Raw genomic sequence first — 19,582 nt, 5'->3', positions numbered from 1 at the left:
GGCCTCGCCTTGCTGCCCCGACCTGCTTCCACCTGGGGCTGGCCTCATCACTACAGACTTGCCTGGTGATCACCAGATGGTGGCTGACACCAGGGGAACTCTGCTTTCCTCACCTGTGTGCTGCAGATCTGCAGGTCACCAGGAAGGTGCTGCCCTGCTGGCCCCACTGTCACACCCCCCTGCTCCCCCTGCCTCGCAGAGCTGCCATCTATAGTATTTCAAGGTCTCTATTAAGCCACGTGGTGGATGAGACAGCCCTGAATTCCAGCATTTTTAGTACCATACCGCTTTAATTTAAAAACAAGGTACAAATGCAATATAAAATACATTGTTACTAAGAATAACCAAGAAGAAAAGAAACCATTCTTAATGGCTAATGTGGGCTAGAGGCAGTTCTATGCTTTTAGGTTGAAAAATTGTTTTAATTGTCTGATAACAGACTCTGTCCATGGTACTATGAAACCAGGTCTCACACAGGAACATTAATAGACAGATGGGCAATTGGACAAGCAGAAACATACAACCTCTCTGCTAAGCACATATGTGGAGTATCTGAGCAGGTTTATCTAATTAGCCAACTTTTGTCAGGTAACACACTTCTAAGCATTAAGCAGAGCTAGCAAAAACCCTGAGTGATTTTTCACCTATGGTTATTTTTCGCTTAAGGTATTCCTTTTGGACCTGGGAATAAACAACGTGGCTATGCAGCCCTCTGAGAATACCTAATTCTATTAAAATGAAGCTCTTACCTGAACTCACTTTATTACAGATAACAGCATTTCCGAGTGCTGAACTTTTACCTGTTTAACTGCATCTGCCAGACTGAAAGGTGGCCAGGTAGCTGGCTTTAGCTCTGACTGCACTGTAGACAGCCAAGTCTGGCACTGTTGTAGGGTATCTTGATGATTAACATGCTTCTGGAGTTCATGTTCCAAACTCTGGTACACCTAAAAGAAACATTTTGTAAGGTCACTGCATTTTCAAACACTGATATTGCCTCTCCCACCTTGAAAACTGCAGATGAGCCAGAATTATTAAGACTGTGGTTATTTTAGCCCTTGTACATAAAAGTACCAAGAGATGAAAGCTCCTTAAGCTCTCACGGCATCTCGCTAATTTGTGGAGAAGATGGGACAGTACCTAAGACACAGCTTCCGGAGAAAAAAATAATTAAAAAAAAAGATATAAACAAAGACCCTTATCTCTTATTTCTGTATTCTTGGTCAACATTTTGCCATCAATCTAGTATGAGATTTTACTACTTTTACAAATCTTACTGACTATGAAGTGTACTTTTGGGGATTTTGTTTTGTTTGCTTGGGTTTGTTTGGTGGTGGTCGTTGTTTTTGTTGGGTTTTTTTAGACTATGCTAGCTTGATCTCCTAATTGGATTAACAGAATGACCCAGCTAGCCCTTCTTAACTGTATATTCTGGTTTTACTAAGAGAGCAAGCATTTCCTAGCGCATAGTTAAGTCCCATTATGTATGTATGTAAACTACTGACACTAAGAGTGCAATTTGCTCCCTAGTATTTGAAGTAGGAATAGTTTCATTTCTTTGCTGCAGGTGCTTGGAAGCTACTGTAACGTGAAGGCAGTGAGAGCGTAGAGATTAAGGTAAAAACTGATAGGCAGCTAGTTTTACTGGCTGCAAACAACATTGTAACATTCAGATCACAAGGAATTGGAACTCCAGCACAGTAATGATGAAGTGACCTGTAGTAACCTGTAGGCTCAATTTAAATAGAAACAATTTAAGTAGAAAGAGGTTTACACCATTAAAAGAAACCAGTACTTCCAGAAATAATAATGCGTGTTATTCCTACATGGCATAAAAACATTTTTGAAACAAGCCTTACTCTTTGGGCTGTGCTACATATGGCAGAATAGCTGTCCTTTGTCCCCTGAAGATGGCTTTGTATGTTTTGCTTAAATTTTGCTTGAAGATGTTCTGTGCATTGATTGATCAAGTAATCTCCTTTACTCTGAAGGTTGTTCAAACGGTCTTCAAATCCTGCAATTTCTTCCATAACAGCCTAAGAAACAGATAAAATATTTTTGCAGAAATATTTTGAACTTAAAACATGTTCTGCATTACAGCTTTTTAAATGAGCTGGCATTTTTTTGTTTTTTTTTATTGAGGGGGTTTTTTCCCCTCCCTTAAACACTCTTTGTCTTCGGATTTAGAAAAAAGTTTTCAGACAATGTGTATTGTTATTATTCTTACAGTCGAGCTATCAGAGTTTATGTTCATTGTAAAATCACTGTCAAAAGTCTGTACATAGATATCCCACAGAAACATCAGTAGCACTGTCATAATGTGTAAACATTATATGCTCATGCCCCAAAACTACCCTTAATCTTCCTTTTTTGCACTCTCCAGGGCTCCAACAACTTCTTTTGTGTCTAGTAATGACTAAATCTGATGTTGTATATCTTTTTCCATTAGCTCTTTCACTGCAGACAGTTCTTTCCATTGACTTTGATGGAGCCCAGTTTTTATCCAAGGTGGTTACTTAAAGAATAACACACTAGTCACAGTGAGTTAAGAGTTCAACATTTGCCCTTGGAATCTCAGTTTCAGTGACCGGTGGGGAGGGTTGAATTTTTCTTTCGTTTATCTTCTAGAAACCATCAGCTATTGATGTAGTGAATGATTACCATTAATAGCAACCATAACAATACCTTGAATAAAAGCAATGGAGGAAATGTTAAAACCTAATAGAGGGGAAACAAGTATTTGAAATTATAAAATATTTTTTATTCTTAGAAGTACCAGAGCAAAAAATGCCATAGAAGTAAAATAAGCCTAATCTGCTTTTTGTGGTTTATGTCCTGGCACATCTCAGCAAAAATCTGACAGCGTACAACAAAGCTCTTGTGCAGCAGATGCAGTCTCATCCAAGAAATAGTGCTAACAACAAGGTAGATTTATTAACTGCATTAATGACACTGATGCTTATTTACACAGCAGTAAGAGGAATAAAACAGGTGAATGAAAAATAACTAAAGCTCTGGAGTGGAGACAGAAAAGCAAAGAAGAAAAATTCTGGTATTACCAGACAAAGGAAGTTTACTCAACAGAAACCCACCTTGTGGTTAGCTAGTTGCTGAGTGATTATTTCAAGACTGTTACTCTCCATAAGGTCAGGGCTGACCAGCCTGCTGGACATATGTAACAACCATTTCTCCCCTTCTTGCAAATCACTATTGTAATCCTCATGTTCTTTCACTCTCACCTCTAAGGTTTCAACGTATGCCTGCAGGTCCACAAAAATAAAAATTAAATATTCAGGTAATCATAAGAATACAAAAAGACCTTAAACAAAAATAACACCAAGAGCTTGAAAACATGAGTAAGCATATCTTCTAAATTTATATTCCTGTGAGAGGCTCTCACATGATTACACTGTTAAGGAGGACATTGTCAAAGGGATTACTTTGAAGACAGAGGGAACACTGAGGACCTCCTTACCTCAAGGAACACTTACCAATTTGAAATTACATTCACTTAGAAACAGTTACTATCTCTCTGAGAGACTGCACATGACCTACCAGATGTTATGGTTGGGTGCCTGCTGCTTACAGCCTTTGCACATACATATTGCCTGTGATTGTGGTAGGCAAATAAAGGATGTGCACATTGAGTTAAAATCTATTTATTCTTTTTAAGATTTTTCATAAGTTTCTCTACATTTAAGTCATCAACATTACATCTAAATGCAACAGACACCAGTTTTGTGGTATAGACCAGAGGAATGTCTGTAAATTAAAAACCAACTGTGAAAAAAATAAAATCATCTGCTATTGGTGGACGGATTGGCAATAAATGTACTTTGGTCAAACATAAGTACTAACATGGTTTGCAGAGCTTATCCTTGTTAGGAGTGTAAGCTATTAAGAGCTTTAGGTATAATCATACTTTAGAGTGTACTTAGAAGTATTAGATCATTCAAAGTACTACATACATATGGACTAACAAATCAATGTTAATTAATAACATCCTTGCTGAATTAAATTATATCCATCTTGCAGTTCATTTTCTCCAATGACTTCCATTCAACACTAAACTAGATTAAACAGGGTTTGTGTGAAATCTAGCAGAAACAAGAGACAAAATGGTATAACATAAGGGTACCCATCTGTCCCTTCAAGAAATAAAGTATTTAAAAATCTATTCAAAGTAATTAGAAATAGTAGCAATAGTACAAACTAGTCACTGATATATTTCCCCTTAATTCTACAAGGACTTCATCTGTCACACTCAAAATTTATTTCAGCTACTCTTGTTAGATTTATGTAGGTAGAAGTTCTTTCCATAATCCAGAATCTGCCACCCCCCCCCAAAAAAAAAAAACAACCCAACAAAACAAAACAAAAAACCCAACAACAAACCCATAAACAAAAACCAACAAACCACCCCACAACCAAAAAGTAATTAAATTTAACTGGCTCTGTGCACAGGCTGTGACATGACAACATGAAGCAAGAAAACAGTCAACTTCTTAAAGAGGGTAAAAAATACAGTAAATTGAAAGAACCTAGAGTTCTCTTCCTGACTGTTTACCTTTGTTGTGCTGCAGAGTTCCTGGTAACTGCTCTGAAGGTCTTGAACATTGTTCTTTAGACTCACATCATTCACCAGATCAAAAAGTGCTTCTCCCTTTTCAATCACTGATTTTATTGAAGGCTCATGGGACAGAACAGTCTGCTGTATAGACTACAATGCAAGCAATAATTAAAATATAACTATTGAACACTGAAGATCTATTTCACTAACGTTCCTTTGACCTGATGCACGGCCTTCTATCATAGCATGTATCATGTTTTCCAGATGAGAATAGCTTTGCTGCCAGTACAAGACTGTTTCTCAGCCATGCCTTGAGGTAACAGCTTTGCAGGCATCTAAAAGCGATTGCTCCTTTTGTGAGTGGCTAGTAGCACGGCTAGTAATCTGGAGTTGGTGAAGGAAAGGGAGTTAATATCTGTGAAGAGGCAAGTGTTAGGGATAAAACTTGTTCAGAGGAACAAATTCTGCAAATAGGTGGGAAAGTACCACCAAAGCCATCCCCTTAATGAGACAGTATGCAGACGAGCATGTAAAACTGTACTCTCAAATGCAGGCAGTCTGATCTCATGTCATTGTGCCACTGGTTCTGTCAGCATGGCATATGCCCACCATCCATCAAATGACAGTGAGGTACCAGCTCCCCAAATGTGTAGAAAGCAAACACGTAGCTATAACATATGACTCTCAGTATCGAAGCTGGCGAGGGGCAGTGGGCAGTTTCAGAGAGAAAGCCTTGATGCTGTGCAGGTACTGCTCAGCAATAGCCAAAACACTGGTTTGTTAGCAACACTCTTCAGCCACAAATGTAAAGCACAGCACTGTATGGGCTACTATGGGGAGAGTGAGCTCAATCCCAGCCAGGCCCAGTACACAATTTATGAAACATCTGTAATCCTGGAATATTTTACAAAAACCTCATTAGAAGAAGCAATGGGGTTTGCGGTCAATTTTTTCTACTCATGTTTATGACTGGAAAAAAACCAAAAACAAACCTTAATTTAAATCCTAACTAAAAACAGAGGAGGCTATAGCAGCTGACTGCCTTAGATGCTGGTTGAGCTGGGACATCCAGCTTTAACCAGAAAGCTTATTAAGCCAAGGCAAACAGAAGCAATGTCTGCAGTGAAGAAAGACCAACTGATTTCTATCCTTGCTTAAAACAGCTGTCAACTCTGTTGATATCAATGAAATTATGCATATGTGTACCCACAAAAGAATTGTCCATTAACAGGATATTTTATGGTATGGGAGCCTTATTAGGACATCAGCACTTGAAATGCAGGTGCTCACTCTATTTTGTAGATGCAGGTGTCATGTATGTTTTCACTTTGATGCTGATTTGGACATCCAGATCAGACATCTCATACATCTGTTGAAGAAACTTGAATGGGCATTTGTATCAGAGGATGTATTGCAAGTCACCAGGTCAAAATCGATTTGACAGTACAATGATAAACCCTTTTTACCTTGTATTTGGACAACTGGGCCTTCTTCTCATAAAGTTCACTCTTTGGCTCCACAGGAGAGCGTAACATGGCTTGGTACTCCATGACCCACTGAGTCTGTGCCTTGTACTTGTCTGAGAACTCCTTTGCCAGCTGAAGGCACTTCTCTGAAGTCATGTGCTCTTTCCTGATAGAGCCAGCCAGTTCTTCAAGCTGTTCCACATGATCTCCAATTTCTTTTCTTAGCTGGTCAACCTCATTTTCTTCCATGTACTTCACAGCTCGCTCCCCCTTCTCGCGGGCGGATTTCAGTAAACTGTGCCCTATGTCCATATCACTCAATAGCAGCTGTGAAAGAGGTGTTGGTTAACAGAAAAATGTATGCAAGCACTTCCCTTTTTTTATCTATTCAATGTAGTTCTACTGCCAGTGAAAGGCTAATGATTTCTTTTTTTTTTTTTTTTTTTAATTTTGCTAAGGATACAGAAGGAATTGCTAGGGAAATTGAATAGACTGCATTACAAAATTGCCTGGAGTTAAAGTGTGGTAAACTAGAAGGAAGCAGAAAAAGCAAATACTTCTGCACTGGGCTTGTGAAGATAAACAGAGAAAATGAGGGCTATCAGGAGAGGATTCATACTCCAGATTTTGGAACAGATCAAAGTTTTCCTTTAGTGTAATATATTTAAGCTGCAGAACATAAGAAAAACTCATCTACAACTCTGAGATGAAATGTGAGATTTACTACAGATTTATTTAAATGAGAAGAAATAGGAAGCACTTCTTGCCACAGTGTATACTGGTATAAAATACACATGACAGGATGCCTTGCGAGGGGAATTTATTTGAAGTTTTAAACTAAAACAAAACGCATACAAGCATGTCTTACATAAAGATAGGACTGTATTATTTAGGATTATTCATAACTTCAACAACAAAATTGTGATCTAATGTGTATACCACATTAGAACAGAAAGTTTTATACTGGGTGGCCTTTATCCTATTAGCTTCTCTGGGCAAGGCAAAGTCAGAATTTGGAGCAGCTGTTAAGATGCATGTTAAAATATAGCCTCTCTGTGGTGAAAAGAAACACAAGAAAGCCGTACCTCTAGTTTCTGCATTTTTTTCTCCATTGCTGTTTTATCAACCACATCAAACTTGGTGATCACATTTCTGAAGTTTTTGTTAGTAGCTCTGTACCAATTTGTGTAAGCACTGAAAGCCAGTTCAGACTCCTCCATACAGCGTATTTCTTCTTCCAGAAACTTTATTTGCTCCTTCAAACAAATATGGAGGGTAGGGGAAGAAAACAAGAACCACCCAGATGTTTAACTTTGCTATTCTCTAAAGACTACATTAAATTGCTATTTATTAATAAAACCTGATATACTAAGATTAAACACATAGGTTTTGAGTACTGTCATATCTAGTGGAAAGTTCTCACTGGGGTCTTGTCAGAGCATACATACAGCAATCACTAGTGTTAAAACTGAATTAATACTAAATACTGAAAAGGTACTTGTATTTTGAAAATTGAATTGTGACTGGTGATTATGGTACTATGACACACTTACTACTTAAAATAACCTGAAGATTGTACCTTATCGACTCAAATTTCCCCTGTAACTCTGTGTTTCAGTAGTAACATGAAAACATTTATCTAGAAGTCATTTAGCATTCAAACATACTGAATTCTGAATTTCTCTCCTGCAACTGCAAAAAAGGTAGTAACATCATCTGACAATTAATGTATATTTTTGGAAAGGCATTATCCCAATTATGGCTCTCTAATACATTTAGTCCAATGAAATCTACATATATGTGTGTATATATATATATGAAATATATATGTGACTTGTATTGAGTCTACAATAATGAATAAACTCCGATGAAGTCTAATTAAGAAACTCTGTTTATATTTACTTCTTAAATGACAATTTATGGTGGCACAATTAATTAATTTTCATTACTTACCAAGACATGAAGAAGAAGAGTTTGGTAGCGAGATGTAAGTTGCGTAGCCTGGCTTCCCATTCTACTTGCAGCGAGACTTCCCTCTAGTATTTGCTGAGCCAATACCCCAACTTCCTCCACATCATCTTTGTAGACTGTAATTTCTTCATGCCACTTCTATGACAAAGACATTATCTAGCTTATATGACTGATTCAAACATCTTAAACACAACAGGAATTCGTAACTAAGTCAGGAAATCATTGAAAATAAAAAAAAATACATGGTTGTAAACAAGGATTTACAATAGGAAAACAAAACAGAATCTGATGAATTTTAATGTCATGAATATGCTAAAAGTTTTATCATACCATATGGACTGCATTTCGTTACAATAGATTCAATACTTCCCCCCCAGATAAGAATAGATGTGCAACCTGGACTTCCCATAGAATTTGCCCAAAGTTTTAAAGGTGACTATACAGCATAACCTTGAATCTCTTCAAATCCGCTTCCTGTGTTTATGTGCTTATTCAGAACTATGTCTTCTCCTTGCAGTGACTAAAGGAAATCATTACATCAACACAGCAGAGACTTCACTGTACAGTCGGGCACATTTTACTCTTGTTACCACATTAACACTTTCCAGGACCAGCCTCTGTCCTCGGTTATGCCTTCACATACCACAGAGCATATGAACTCCACATTTCCCCATGAGAATTCGATATTGGTAGAGCCACACCTCTACCCACTAAATGGGAGGAACCTGGACCCAGAAGACATGAAACTTTCTTGGATCCGTAACTCAATAAATTGCAATAAGTTCCTGTCATTTTCACAGTGCAACCAGGAACTGATGTGGAAACCTCACATGATATTTTGTTTAAGGAATGCCTTAACTACATTCTTTACCTTCATTTGTTGAAGCTGCATCTCCTTTGTTGCTCTACCAGACTGCCTCCCAGTCCTGATAGCAACTTTCTCCTCCAGATCTGTTAGCCAGTCATTAACCTTCTGAAATTTTTTCTCCATCAACCTCAGTCTGCTCACAGTGGCATTTAATTGGCTTCTTGCTTCAGAAAGCCTGTGCTGATAACCTTGCCAATCCTGCCGTAACGATTCCAGGGCTCGGTCTTCTACTTGGGGAATACCCCAGGGAATCACCTCCTCTCTGGCATGGACAGCAGCATTCAATAATGCTTGTCCTTCTGCACAGTGCACCTGCAGCTCCTGTGAAGGCAGTTAAGGATACATACCCTACATTAACAGCTTGCTTTCACACGTGGCAAACAAAGCCCTGATTCTACTTAAGACAAAAGCAGTTACCTCACATTATCTAGATATTCCCTTTAGTTATCTATGGTTGACACATAACCAGGAAATTACCTTAACAAAATACCACGGTGTGTCGTCTTAGTTTATATTTGAGTATATATTCAGATTTTCAAAATGGATTCAGATTTTGTAAAGTAACCTGTAATAACAAGACATATATGCAGAGTCCCTGATCATACAAAGACCTTCTCAATATCCTGAATACAGTAATAAATATTTCATAACTCAAATACAGACCTTTTGCTAATTCAACAACAATTATGAGAGTATTCTAAGTCAGCTTAAGATCATAACTTAGAAATTACTGAAGTACTAGAGGTTCAACCTTCCCATGGGAGCTAATTTACATGACTGGAACTGCCTGAAAGCAGATGCATCTGCACTGTAAGCAATAAAAGATGAAAACCCAATGAAAACAATACTTTTGATATTCTATGAAACATAGGGAAAGGAAGAGACAGGTAAACATCCAGAACAAATTCAATACTTGCAAGAAAGTATTAGTATGCCTGGAGATTTCGTTCAAGTCCTGACACCTTTTTCTGCAAATAAGTGACAATAATTTCCACTGACACTACTGGAACTACTTCTGAGTGGCAAAGTACTTACATATAATGTGATTCCAAGCTGTTCTTGAGATGAAAAAAAGAGATGTCTGGTAATTAATATTATTCTGTTATTTCAAAAGTAGGATTATTTTTTTATTATTATTTAATTTTTTTTTTTACTTAGGATGTCACACATTATGTACCTGTAAGTCTCGGAGTGTTGCCTCCTGTTTCTGGGCATCACCATCAAGATGTGATAAACAATCAAGTTGTTCCTGTTCCTTCTCCAGCCACGCTTCAAAAGCCTTCAGATTTCTTTGGTACTCTTGATGTAAGTTAAGCAGTCCTTCAGCTTTTATTACTGCCTCCTGCTTGTTAAAATATTTACATATAAGTATATACATCTTACTGTATTATCAAACCAAGAAAATGAAAAACCTAGACTTTCATCATGGGGAAGATTTTGTATCTGATGCTGAGCTTTCCTAGAATTCAACGGTACTTGGATTCTCAGGATGATTTAACCAATTACAGGAAAAGAGAGCAAATGTGAGGATACAGATACATATCCTAAAAGATTCTTCATGTAAGTTTGTGACTTCTGGGATATGAAGTTTTGATCTGGAATCACTTTTAAGTCACACCTTAGTGTCTAATAACAAAAGACCTTCTTAATTTTAATACCAATTTAAATTAACTTTCCTAAAGTAATTAATAAGAGTATGAGCTTAGAAATGGCTTATTTTTTCTTTGCATGATTTTTTTTTTTTTGCCAATGGCAAAATCTTAATCTTCTATTGAGACTACCTAGTATCCTTCACATCTGAAGAGTGCCCCAGCCCTCTACAGGCAGTTCCTCCAGAGCACAGTGAGAAACTGACTGCAAGTCTGCTTCGTACGTGGGCGAGCAAGTTACAGTACTTTCACAGCCCAGCAATAAAATATTACCATATCTGGAATACAGCAGGAAAGGCATCATCTGTTAGTGTAAAACTAGTCTTTCTAAGCACAAGAAAAGTATACTACAAGTAATTTACATCCTCTAAGAAATGATGGGAACAGGGAATTGAGTTCGGATGGAGGCAAGGCAGACTACATCCCACAGCAGCAGGCTACGTAAAAAGAAAAACACTTCCATAAACAGTAGCCATGAACGCACTGTCGCCTTTACCTATTTCTAACAGGTCTGTGTAACGGGAGGAAGGAAGAAAAGGGGAGTGTTATCCATCTTTTACAAGGCCTGCCCACACCCAGTAGTGGGAAGAGGGAAAGAGAGACAGTTCTCTTGCCTCTTCACAGTGGCTGCAGGGAATTACAGGGCTTGGTCTGCTCAGGCTTGGACTACAAACCCTTGGGGAAGCTTGTCAGGTTTCTCATCTGGCCAAAGGATTATTAAAGGATTTGCCCATTCCTTACTTTCCAGCTATTGGCTTTGAACTTTAAATTTCTTTCTAAGGATTGAATGCACTGTTGACACTTAACATCATCACCACAGCTGGGATTGGGAAAGACCAAAGTCATCTAGGGTATTAGGTGGGAAGAAAAAGAAGGGATGTTTCTTGCTACATGGGGAAAGAGGTACACAATTCTTGCCTCTGGTAACTACTATCCATTTCTCATTGCTCCCATGCTGTTGCTCAAGCTGACCAAATACAGGCAGTCTGTATATCTTTGTGAAAGAGAAAAAGGTAGAGGATCCCCATGCTAACAAGAATACTTGGTATTTACTAGCACTTCCCAGGACTTACTCATCTATCTGGCAAACCGGAGTGAGTTTATTCACAGAAGGTCCAAAGAAAGACTGTGCATTGTATTCTTTGCAGTTATGGAAGACAGTACCACAAAATGGTGAATCACTTATGTTTGAAAAACTGAATTTCGGCCCTTTCCACAGGATAAAGACATCACTGAGACAACAAAATTCAGTACACTGCTGTCATGAAGTTGCCTGTCTGAGCATACACTAGGTGTTATTTAATTACCATAGAAGAATTTGGGTTAACTGGAGATAATAATTTAGCTTTAAATGTATCACCAGGTATTTTATTGTTTCTTCTTTACCTTGTATCTTAATTAAGCCCCATCCTGATCTTTATCTGTCTATGCCCTGATCTTTTCCAGATCTACAATACTAACACTTACCAGTAGATGCAGTACTTATCACGCTGGGTCTTTCGACAGTAGAGTCAGTTGACTTGCTAATAAGTTTTGTGTTCAATAACAAGCTTCTGTAGTTGTCAACCATTTGTGGTTGTGCTGCCTAATTGGTTGCACTTACTGCAATACATATGTTTATGTTAATCACAAATTCATAAATACTCCCAACTTTTCAGTCATAATGGGTAATATCATATCTGCACTGAAGTCAATGAGACTTTTGACATGGAATTCCTCACCTATTCACCTGACAGTTTTTTCAGATTCAGATTTTTAGAACCTTTCTGAAAAAAGCTGAAGCTCAGTGGTATGGGAAGATAGACTGATAAATCACCCTAATAACTTTCTGTTGCATTAAGTTACAACCGTCCCCAAACTTTTACTCCTTATTTAACAGAAAAATAAACAGTCAGTGAAAAGACTTTCTCTTTTTTGTTGTTGCCAACAAATGTTGTAGAGGGAGTGCTATCAAGGAAAACCGTACCCTCGTTCTGTCTTTGAGGAACTTATACCGCTCCTGAAGGTCCTGGAGTTCAAGCTGAGTAACATAATGCTCAGCCATCCCACTTCCTTTCACTTCAATAGTCTCCAACAGGCTACTGTGACTCAACACCTCTTCACTGAGTAGCTGCAAAACAGAAAAAGAACACATTTATGAAAGGGTAGCATTACAACAAGACCACGTATTAATCTTGCACTTATTTAGCCTTTGTTGTTAAGGTGATATGGGCTTGCTGTTGGCTTGTTGTAAAGCAAACACACCTTCGCTTTGCTGAGGGCAGCTGTTTTTTCCCTCAGTTCAGCATACTGCCTTTGAGAAGCATTCATACTTGCTTCTACTTTATCCATCCAGCTGGAAAACTGACGAACATCATCCTGGTAACTTGTCCATTTGGAGAGAGCTCCTTCCAGTTGACTGCAATTTAAAAATACATATTTGTTGTGACAGTGGAGGTTCTCGTGCTATTTAAGCAGTGAGATATAGTCATATACAGTTATTCTAAACTATATTTAAAAGAAAAATATATCACAAGCTAGAGTATTCTGAGACAGAGCTGTTAAAACCCTACAGGTTTTACCTAGGAGCGCTGTTTGGCAGATAAAGAGAAAATAAGTTTTCTAAATGTGGAATACTATGGAGGTCTGTAAGTTATGTAGCTAGCTGACAGGTTCTGGCTTTAGTAAATGAAATGCAACTGAAAGCATAAGATCTAGATTATTCATAAATTTTCTGTCCCTTTGCATACATCCTAAGTTGCTGCATTCTAATGTTTAATTACCGTTGTTGTTTTAAATTGAAATATTAGCAACCAGTGATGCTCCAAAGGTGGCTGCATTTTTCCCCCCTGTATTACTTTATTCTATCACTCTGAGCATCACTATTGGCCACTGTAATTACAGTACCTTCTGTGAAATGCTAGCAAGTGGAAAACCAGACAGGAACTTGACAGAGCAACCATTAATGTCTGTGACAAGATCTTCTCATTTCTGAGAATAATTCAAGGCATCAGGTGCAACTCAAAGTAAAATTTATGACAAGATCACGAAGATGGAATCCACTTTTAATAGTATATTTACAATAAGTGTTAGCAAAGCTTAGATCTCTCGGTTTCCTGCCCCTTTTCTACTTCAAATGAATATGTCACAGCCTCTAGATCTGCAATGTTAGGCACATGCAGTCATTTTATATGACTTCGACTCTTCTAATAATGAAACTCTGGGAATCAACTTTTCAAAAATTTTGACAGTGCTTTATTGCTAAGCTTCACCCTGCACCTCATTCACGTTTTACCTCTTGCACTGGATACAAGCAGACAGAAGGGAAGCCCAGCTGTCCTTCAGAGTTTGCAACTGCCGTTCAATCACTGGCACTCCCTCCAGAGAAGTATTTTGCAGAACAGATTCTCCTCTTGTCAGAACCATTTTCATTTGGATTTCTTTTTCTTGTTTCACTGCTAGCAGTCCCTACAAAGTAAGTAGATATTATTTCACTTGTATCATTAACTGGGCAAGAATATACTAAATGTCTTTACTGGAAAATGAGTTCATCAAATTTAGCAGCTTGTACAGTCAATTAGAAGAGGGACAGTGGGGTTCACTAGCTGGGATTCACAAGGAAAAAGTGACTTTCAAAGAGCTGGTTTAGGGCAGTAAAAGAAATATATATCTTAGTTGACAGGGAATTTTCCGTGGAATCTATGCAGGTACTTAGAGCACATCAGAGATGTTACTGTTGTGTGGAAAAGCTGACGTTCTAAAGGGAATGTCATTTAGATGGAAAACAGGAGGACTCATTCATAGAAAAAACAAGATGTAATAACAAAGCTCTTCTACATGGCTGAAATACAGTTCTACAACTCTAGAATCTATTTGCAATGCAAACGTACCAACATACAAACTCAGTACACTATCAGCAACATCAGCTTAGAGATTTCAGCTCCTGGAGCTGTGCAGTTGCAAACTAACAGCTTCTAACACTACGCGAAGTCACAAAAAAACCTCAAAGCATGAACCTGAAAGACTTAACAAGCAAAAGGCAAAACATAATTTTAGTCTTTTGGTATAATCTCTTGCTTTTTGATGTATCCTTATAATTTTGAGGACTTGTCTATATTTGGCCACAGCTCAAAATCTGAGACTTCAATAATATGAAAACTATTTTCTGAGTACTGCTCTTCAACACCTTTTGTGCAGTGATATAAATAGGTGCTATTCTCTTAACTGTAGTCACCATTTTTAAAGCAAACAACTTTAGCAAAAGCTGTTCCGAATCATCCACATCACTTGTAAGACCTAGGAAATAATATATTAAACTAACAGAAGTTAATATCCTACTTCTTCCATTTAACCTTCATCAGCCACACATCTTTTGATTTTTTTTTAAGAATTTGCATATATGCAGTTTTCCATGTCATAAAGCTCCCTATAGCCTTCTTAGGGAAAACTTCTAATATTGAGCTCTTTCCTCTATAAAGAGATTTATTTTTGAGTAAATTGCAAATCAGCGTCTGAATTGTTACACTATTATGCAACAACTAACATAAATTATCCTATATTTACATTCTTCTTACAGATCTAAGAGCAGCAGGTTTTGGAGTCTGTCGTTTCCATACCTCTAGCTTTAACATCCGGCTGTCCAGAACACTCTTGTCTGCAGTGGGATGACAGTAGGAATCCAGCATGTGAACTGCATCAGCCACCCAGTCCTGGAGGTCCTTGACACTGTGTGAGAATTGCTGGTGCTCAGCTACGACCCTATCCATTCTGGAAACTTTCTCCTGCAATTCATACAGCAATTAGTACCAGGCGCTATTCAAAGGATTGCTTATTCCCCAGGCTGATTTACAGACTTTAGAATGAGTTTCATCACTGTACTCAGAAATCCTCTTCGTACACTGAATTACAAGTACGCTTACTTGAGCATGGAATGAAATCTGCATGCACGCACATACAAATGAGTTGTCCAAACAGAATATACAAATGAAAATTTCAGAAATGCCTTTTTTTTGTTTTCTAAATGTAAAGCTTCATCTAATTGTCTCCTCTCATCCAAAGTAGATGAGAGTTTTCTGTCACTTTTTCTTAAACATAGAATCATTTTGGTTGGAAAAAACCTTTAAGATCTGGTATCACACCTAAACTCCGTTTCAGTGATGCAACTGAAGGTAACCTGTGAAGGCCGTCAGTGCACAAGACAGATTTAAGCTTGTGAAGCTATGCTACTGCAGCAACATTGCTTTGTTGATACCTGGAAAAGACAGACTCATTTCCCTCAATGACTCCCACTGGTATAACCATTCTTTTGAAAAATGACTAGCACTCATACAAATCAAAAACAAATGCTCAAGTTACATTGCCAGAAGGCCTGATGTGAGCAGGAACACAAAGCAGAATGTATTTCACACAGTGACAGAGAACTAAAGTCAAACCATTGAAACAGGCTTAGGAAGTTACTGAGAGTGACCCTTCTCAAGCGTTCATGGCTATCCAAAGAATTTCAGGATTCCTCTTACAGGCTGGATCATATGTATTCTCTACCTTGGACTCCTTCTTCTAATCCTGACACTTAAAAGTTCAGTTCACATAAATCAATGTTGGTAACTTTTTCCCTTTCTCATTCTGCAGTCATGAAAATTTTTTATGGCCATGTAATACAACCATTTTCAGGAAGTCACAGAGCTCTAGATACGCTTTATAATCTTTGCGTCCACAGAAAAAGTAGAAACTAACAGGCTAGCAATTGCCCAAACATATTTTCTGAATTGAATTGTTATCCCATAACATACTTCCTATATCCTTAATTATTCTCATTACAGTAGTCACTATAAGCCTAATTCAGTATCAAGCCTCCTTCATGACACGAACTTATAGGATTGTGAAACAGTCCTAATACAAAGACCTTCTTATCTGTTCACACAGATAAGAGGTAGTAAGTAGAACTATTAAATGGTAACGTGTGTCAAGCACCACTCAGCAAAACAGAGTTGGGTTAAACTCTCAGTTCCTAGTGTGATGCTTTAAAATTTGGCCTCCCCTTGAACCTTCAAAAGCAGCCTGAGAGGCATTTTTTTTAGAAGACCAATCTATTAGTTTTAGATGAAGATGCTTACAATGCAAATAATCAATCATCATTATAGGATGCAATGAAGTAATAACTTTTCTGTAGTCTATATTCTCTAAAAAATAAATAACTTCCCCAACTTTTGAAAAATAGTTCTTTCAGGTGCCACTTAAAAAACTAAAATGTCTTCAATGCTTGAAATAATCAAAATCAAACTTTTTAATCAAAATACATTTAAAAAACAATTGAAAATCATTATTCCATTCTGTTTACAGTTTGTGGTATTATCCAGGTCCTTACTTCCCACTCTATAAAACCAGCGTGAAAGACAAGATAGCTCAGACATACCACAGAGCAGACAAGCAAGACAACTGCAGTGTTTCACATTTCAGTCTTTCTTTTTACCCACGTACATCAAATGAATTGCTTAAAAGCTCATACACTGGGTGCATTACCTTTGTCAGATTGCTTAGGGTAAGATATTGAGAAGACAACTGAGACACTCTGCGCATAAAGCTTTTGCTGACAGCTTGCTCTTCCCACAGCTGCTGAGCTTTCTCTTTTAGCCTGTTGAGCTGATGCTCGTGGCAGCTTATTTCCTCAAGGACAGACTGTAAAGCACAAGCACGTTAATATTAAGAGTGGGTGCAAGAAAGCAGGAAATAGAGAAGCATGAAGGCCCCATGAAAAAGGGAAGCGACGTATGGCAAGCTTGCTGAGAAAGGCACACCACACAGCTACAGCAATGAAGCAGCATGTCATAAGAAATGTGCAGATGTAAAACCTGATGGAACAGGATCACTGACAGCAACCCTTGAAACCAGTTCTCATTTTATTTAGAGGTCAGGATGCTAGAATGATCAAGCTTTTGTAAGGAATCAATGAGACCAGGAGAATGGGACAGAAAAGTCTGGTTGTGTTAAAAAAGGCTTATAAGAAGTTACCTGCAACTTTTGCTGTTCTCTCCTCTTGGAAGGAAGATCATGGAGCCGACTGCTGCTCCCTTGTACCGCCTTCTCAGTTGTGGTCAGCCACTCCTGCAGAGGCTCTGCAGTTGCTTCAAAGTCCTTCATCTGGATTTTTAAGTTCTGGGAAGACATGAACAATTCTATCAACAGTCCCACTGCATTGGACATAACTGTAATGCACAACACACAGATGGAAGCCCACAAAAAGGATAAACAATTGCAGACAAATATTACACAAATCTTCAAATAAACTATACCAGCTCTGTTCCTTCCCACTGCACAGACACTGAAAGAAAAGTCTCAGAGATCACCTCTTTAAGAGACAAAAAAGAGGACATGTCTACACAGTTGAGGGGAGGCTGAAGCAAATTTCCTCCAGACTGAAAGGTTTACAGATCTTATGAGCTTTGAGTCAATGTATGTCTCACACAACTAAGGTAGTCTGAAGAAAGGCTACTTTGGGATACGAGTTACCTAACATATGACAGCAGGCATTCACACTGACCCCTCCTTAAATGGGCTGCCATACCAAATCCTGGGGATCGTTTCTAACTACATTTTTTTAGTGTAAAATTTTAGTTATAAAAATGTGTGCATAAAAGCATATATAGGCATTCCTTCAGTGCCTGCTTATTTTTCTTGTAGGCTTATTCTACAGGATTGAAAAAAAAAAAAGAGCATCTGAAATAACGCATATGGAATACAAACCTGAGCAGCATAGTTCCTGTGCCCTAGTTATTTTTATGGGTTTTTTTTTCCCCAGGCTGATTTAGTTTTCTTTATAGCTATTAGCCTTATCAGTGAAATTAAACATCAGAATGAAAAATTAAGCCTACGAGACTGAAAAATGCTTGGTTTAAAAAGATTAACCTCTAAGAACATCCTCTTTCCATGGCAACCCTAAGACGAAGAAAGGTAAGTCTTTGCTACCTGAGAATTTTCTTTGAAAGGCTTTCCTACATGATGCATCAAATCTATTTAAACTTCTTCTCAGCTGGCTAGGCAGCACTGGGTTTGAAACAAGAATGCCTAGGAACTTTAACTCTCCTATGCTGTGTAGGGAATTCCAGCTAAGGTCTTTTGACCTTAAAACCTATGACCTTAAAAGAGATGATGTTTGTTAAGATATCCACCTTCTTTGCTGGTTGAATTGTGAGTTCTGAATAGAGAAAGGCACTGGGGTTTATTTTAAAGGTGCTCAGGTAAATTACTTTTCACCAGTTTACGATGTCAGACAAAATTTACCCACTGCACTGAGACTATTCAATCAGCAATAGTGTCAGAAATCTGTGCTAAAACAGTCCTTTAAAAAGAAAATGTGTTTTAGTAGTCCAGTACATCTGATGAGACTCATGTTAATCAATTTAGCATTGTCTTTGCTACATTCAGTTACTCTGAACACCCTTCTGCAGTTTGATTTAAGTGGAATCAGTCATAAGGATGTAACTAAGCACAAGTAAAATGTAAGTGGAAGAATAAGACTTCTTGAAAACAGCTATTTGTTAGTCCTGCCACTTCATGAACAGTCACAGCTGTATACAAAATCTAAACTGTGCTGTTTAAAACAAAAAGCAAGGAGTAAATTTAGATCCAGTCTTTCCCCATTGTGACTCGTTCAATACCTCCAACGCAGATTCCTTCTGGTGGAGGGTGGTGATAAATTTTTTCCAATCTTCTTTAGCAGTAGCAGATTTGTCCCGGATAACTTTAGCCTTTTCCTTTGGTAAAACGGAGCACAGCAGTTCTCCTTTGGACACTACCAGGTTTAGCTTCTGTTGCCCACTCTCACTTTCTGATAAGAATTCCTAAAAACAGTAATAAAAGAAGCTAATTGGTGAACTTTGGGTCCCCATAAAGGTCAATGGTAAGCTCCCAGAAAATTCAACAGTGGTAAAAGTTTATTGTTTCTGCTCATTAACATGCTAATTCATCTTTTGGTACATTCCATTTTAATATCAATCATATTTATGGAATTTAGGGACAACATCTACTCAATCCAGAAGTGCCGTGTGTCTAAATAATGCATATTTTAAGACTCTAGGATTAT

At 37.9% G+C, this 19,582-nt stretch overlaps 1 protein-coding gene across 14 annotated transcripts in view; it reads right to left on the bottom strand.

Moving 5' to 3' along the window:
* The window catches only part of SYNE1 (spectrin repeat containing nuclear envelope protein 1), a 317,016-nt gene that overhangs the window by 137,122 nt on the left and 160,312 nt on the right, over positions 1-19,582 (bottom strand). For all 14 annotated transcript variants that reach the window (XM_055810929.1, XM_055810939.1, XM_055810935.1 and 11 more), the window contains 16 exons: positions 19,158-19,340; positions 17,512-17,655; positions 17,023-17,178; positions 15,120-15,284; positions 13,799-13,971; positions 12,769-12,922; positions 12,491-12,634; positions 10,053-10,217; positions 8,879-9,196; positions 7,990-8,145; positions 7,122-7,292; positions 6,037-6,363; positions 4,568-4,720; positions 3,093-3,260; positions 1,860-2,036; positions 801-947 (listed from right to left, as the gene is read on the bottom strand). In XM_055810929.1, the coding sequence (XP_055666904.1) occupies positions 801-947; positions 1,860-2,036; positions 3,093-3,260; positions 4,568-4,720; positions 6,037-6,363; positions 7,122-7,292; positions 7,990-8,145; positions 8,879-9,196; positions 10,053-10,217; positions 12,491-12,634; positions 12,769-12,922; positions 13,799-13,971; positions 15,120-15,284; positions 17,023-17,178; positions 17,512-17,655; positions 19,158-19,340 (2,901 nt within the window). The remainder of the gene's footprint in view (positions 1-800; positions 948-1,859; positions 2,037-3,092; positions 3,261-4,567; positions 4,721-6,036; positions 6,364-7,121; positions 7,293-7,989; positions 8,146-8,878; positions 9,197-10,052; positions 10,218-12,490; positions 12,635-12,768; positions 12,923-13,798; positions 13,972-15,119; positions 15,285-17,022; positions 17,179-17,511; positions 17,656-19,157; positions 19,341-19,582) is intronic.

Source organism: Falco peregrinus, chromosome 7 (genome assembly GCF_023634155.1).
Source record: "Falco peregrinus isolate bFalPer1 chromosome 7, bFalPer1.pri, whole genome shotgun sequence".
NCBI classification, from domain to species: Eukaryota; Metazoa; Chordata; class Aves; order Falconiformes; family Falconidae; genus Falco; species Falco peregrinus.
This window is presented reverse-complemented; position numbering and strand designations above follow the sequence as displayed.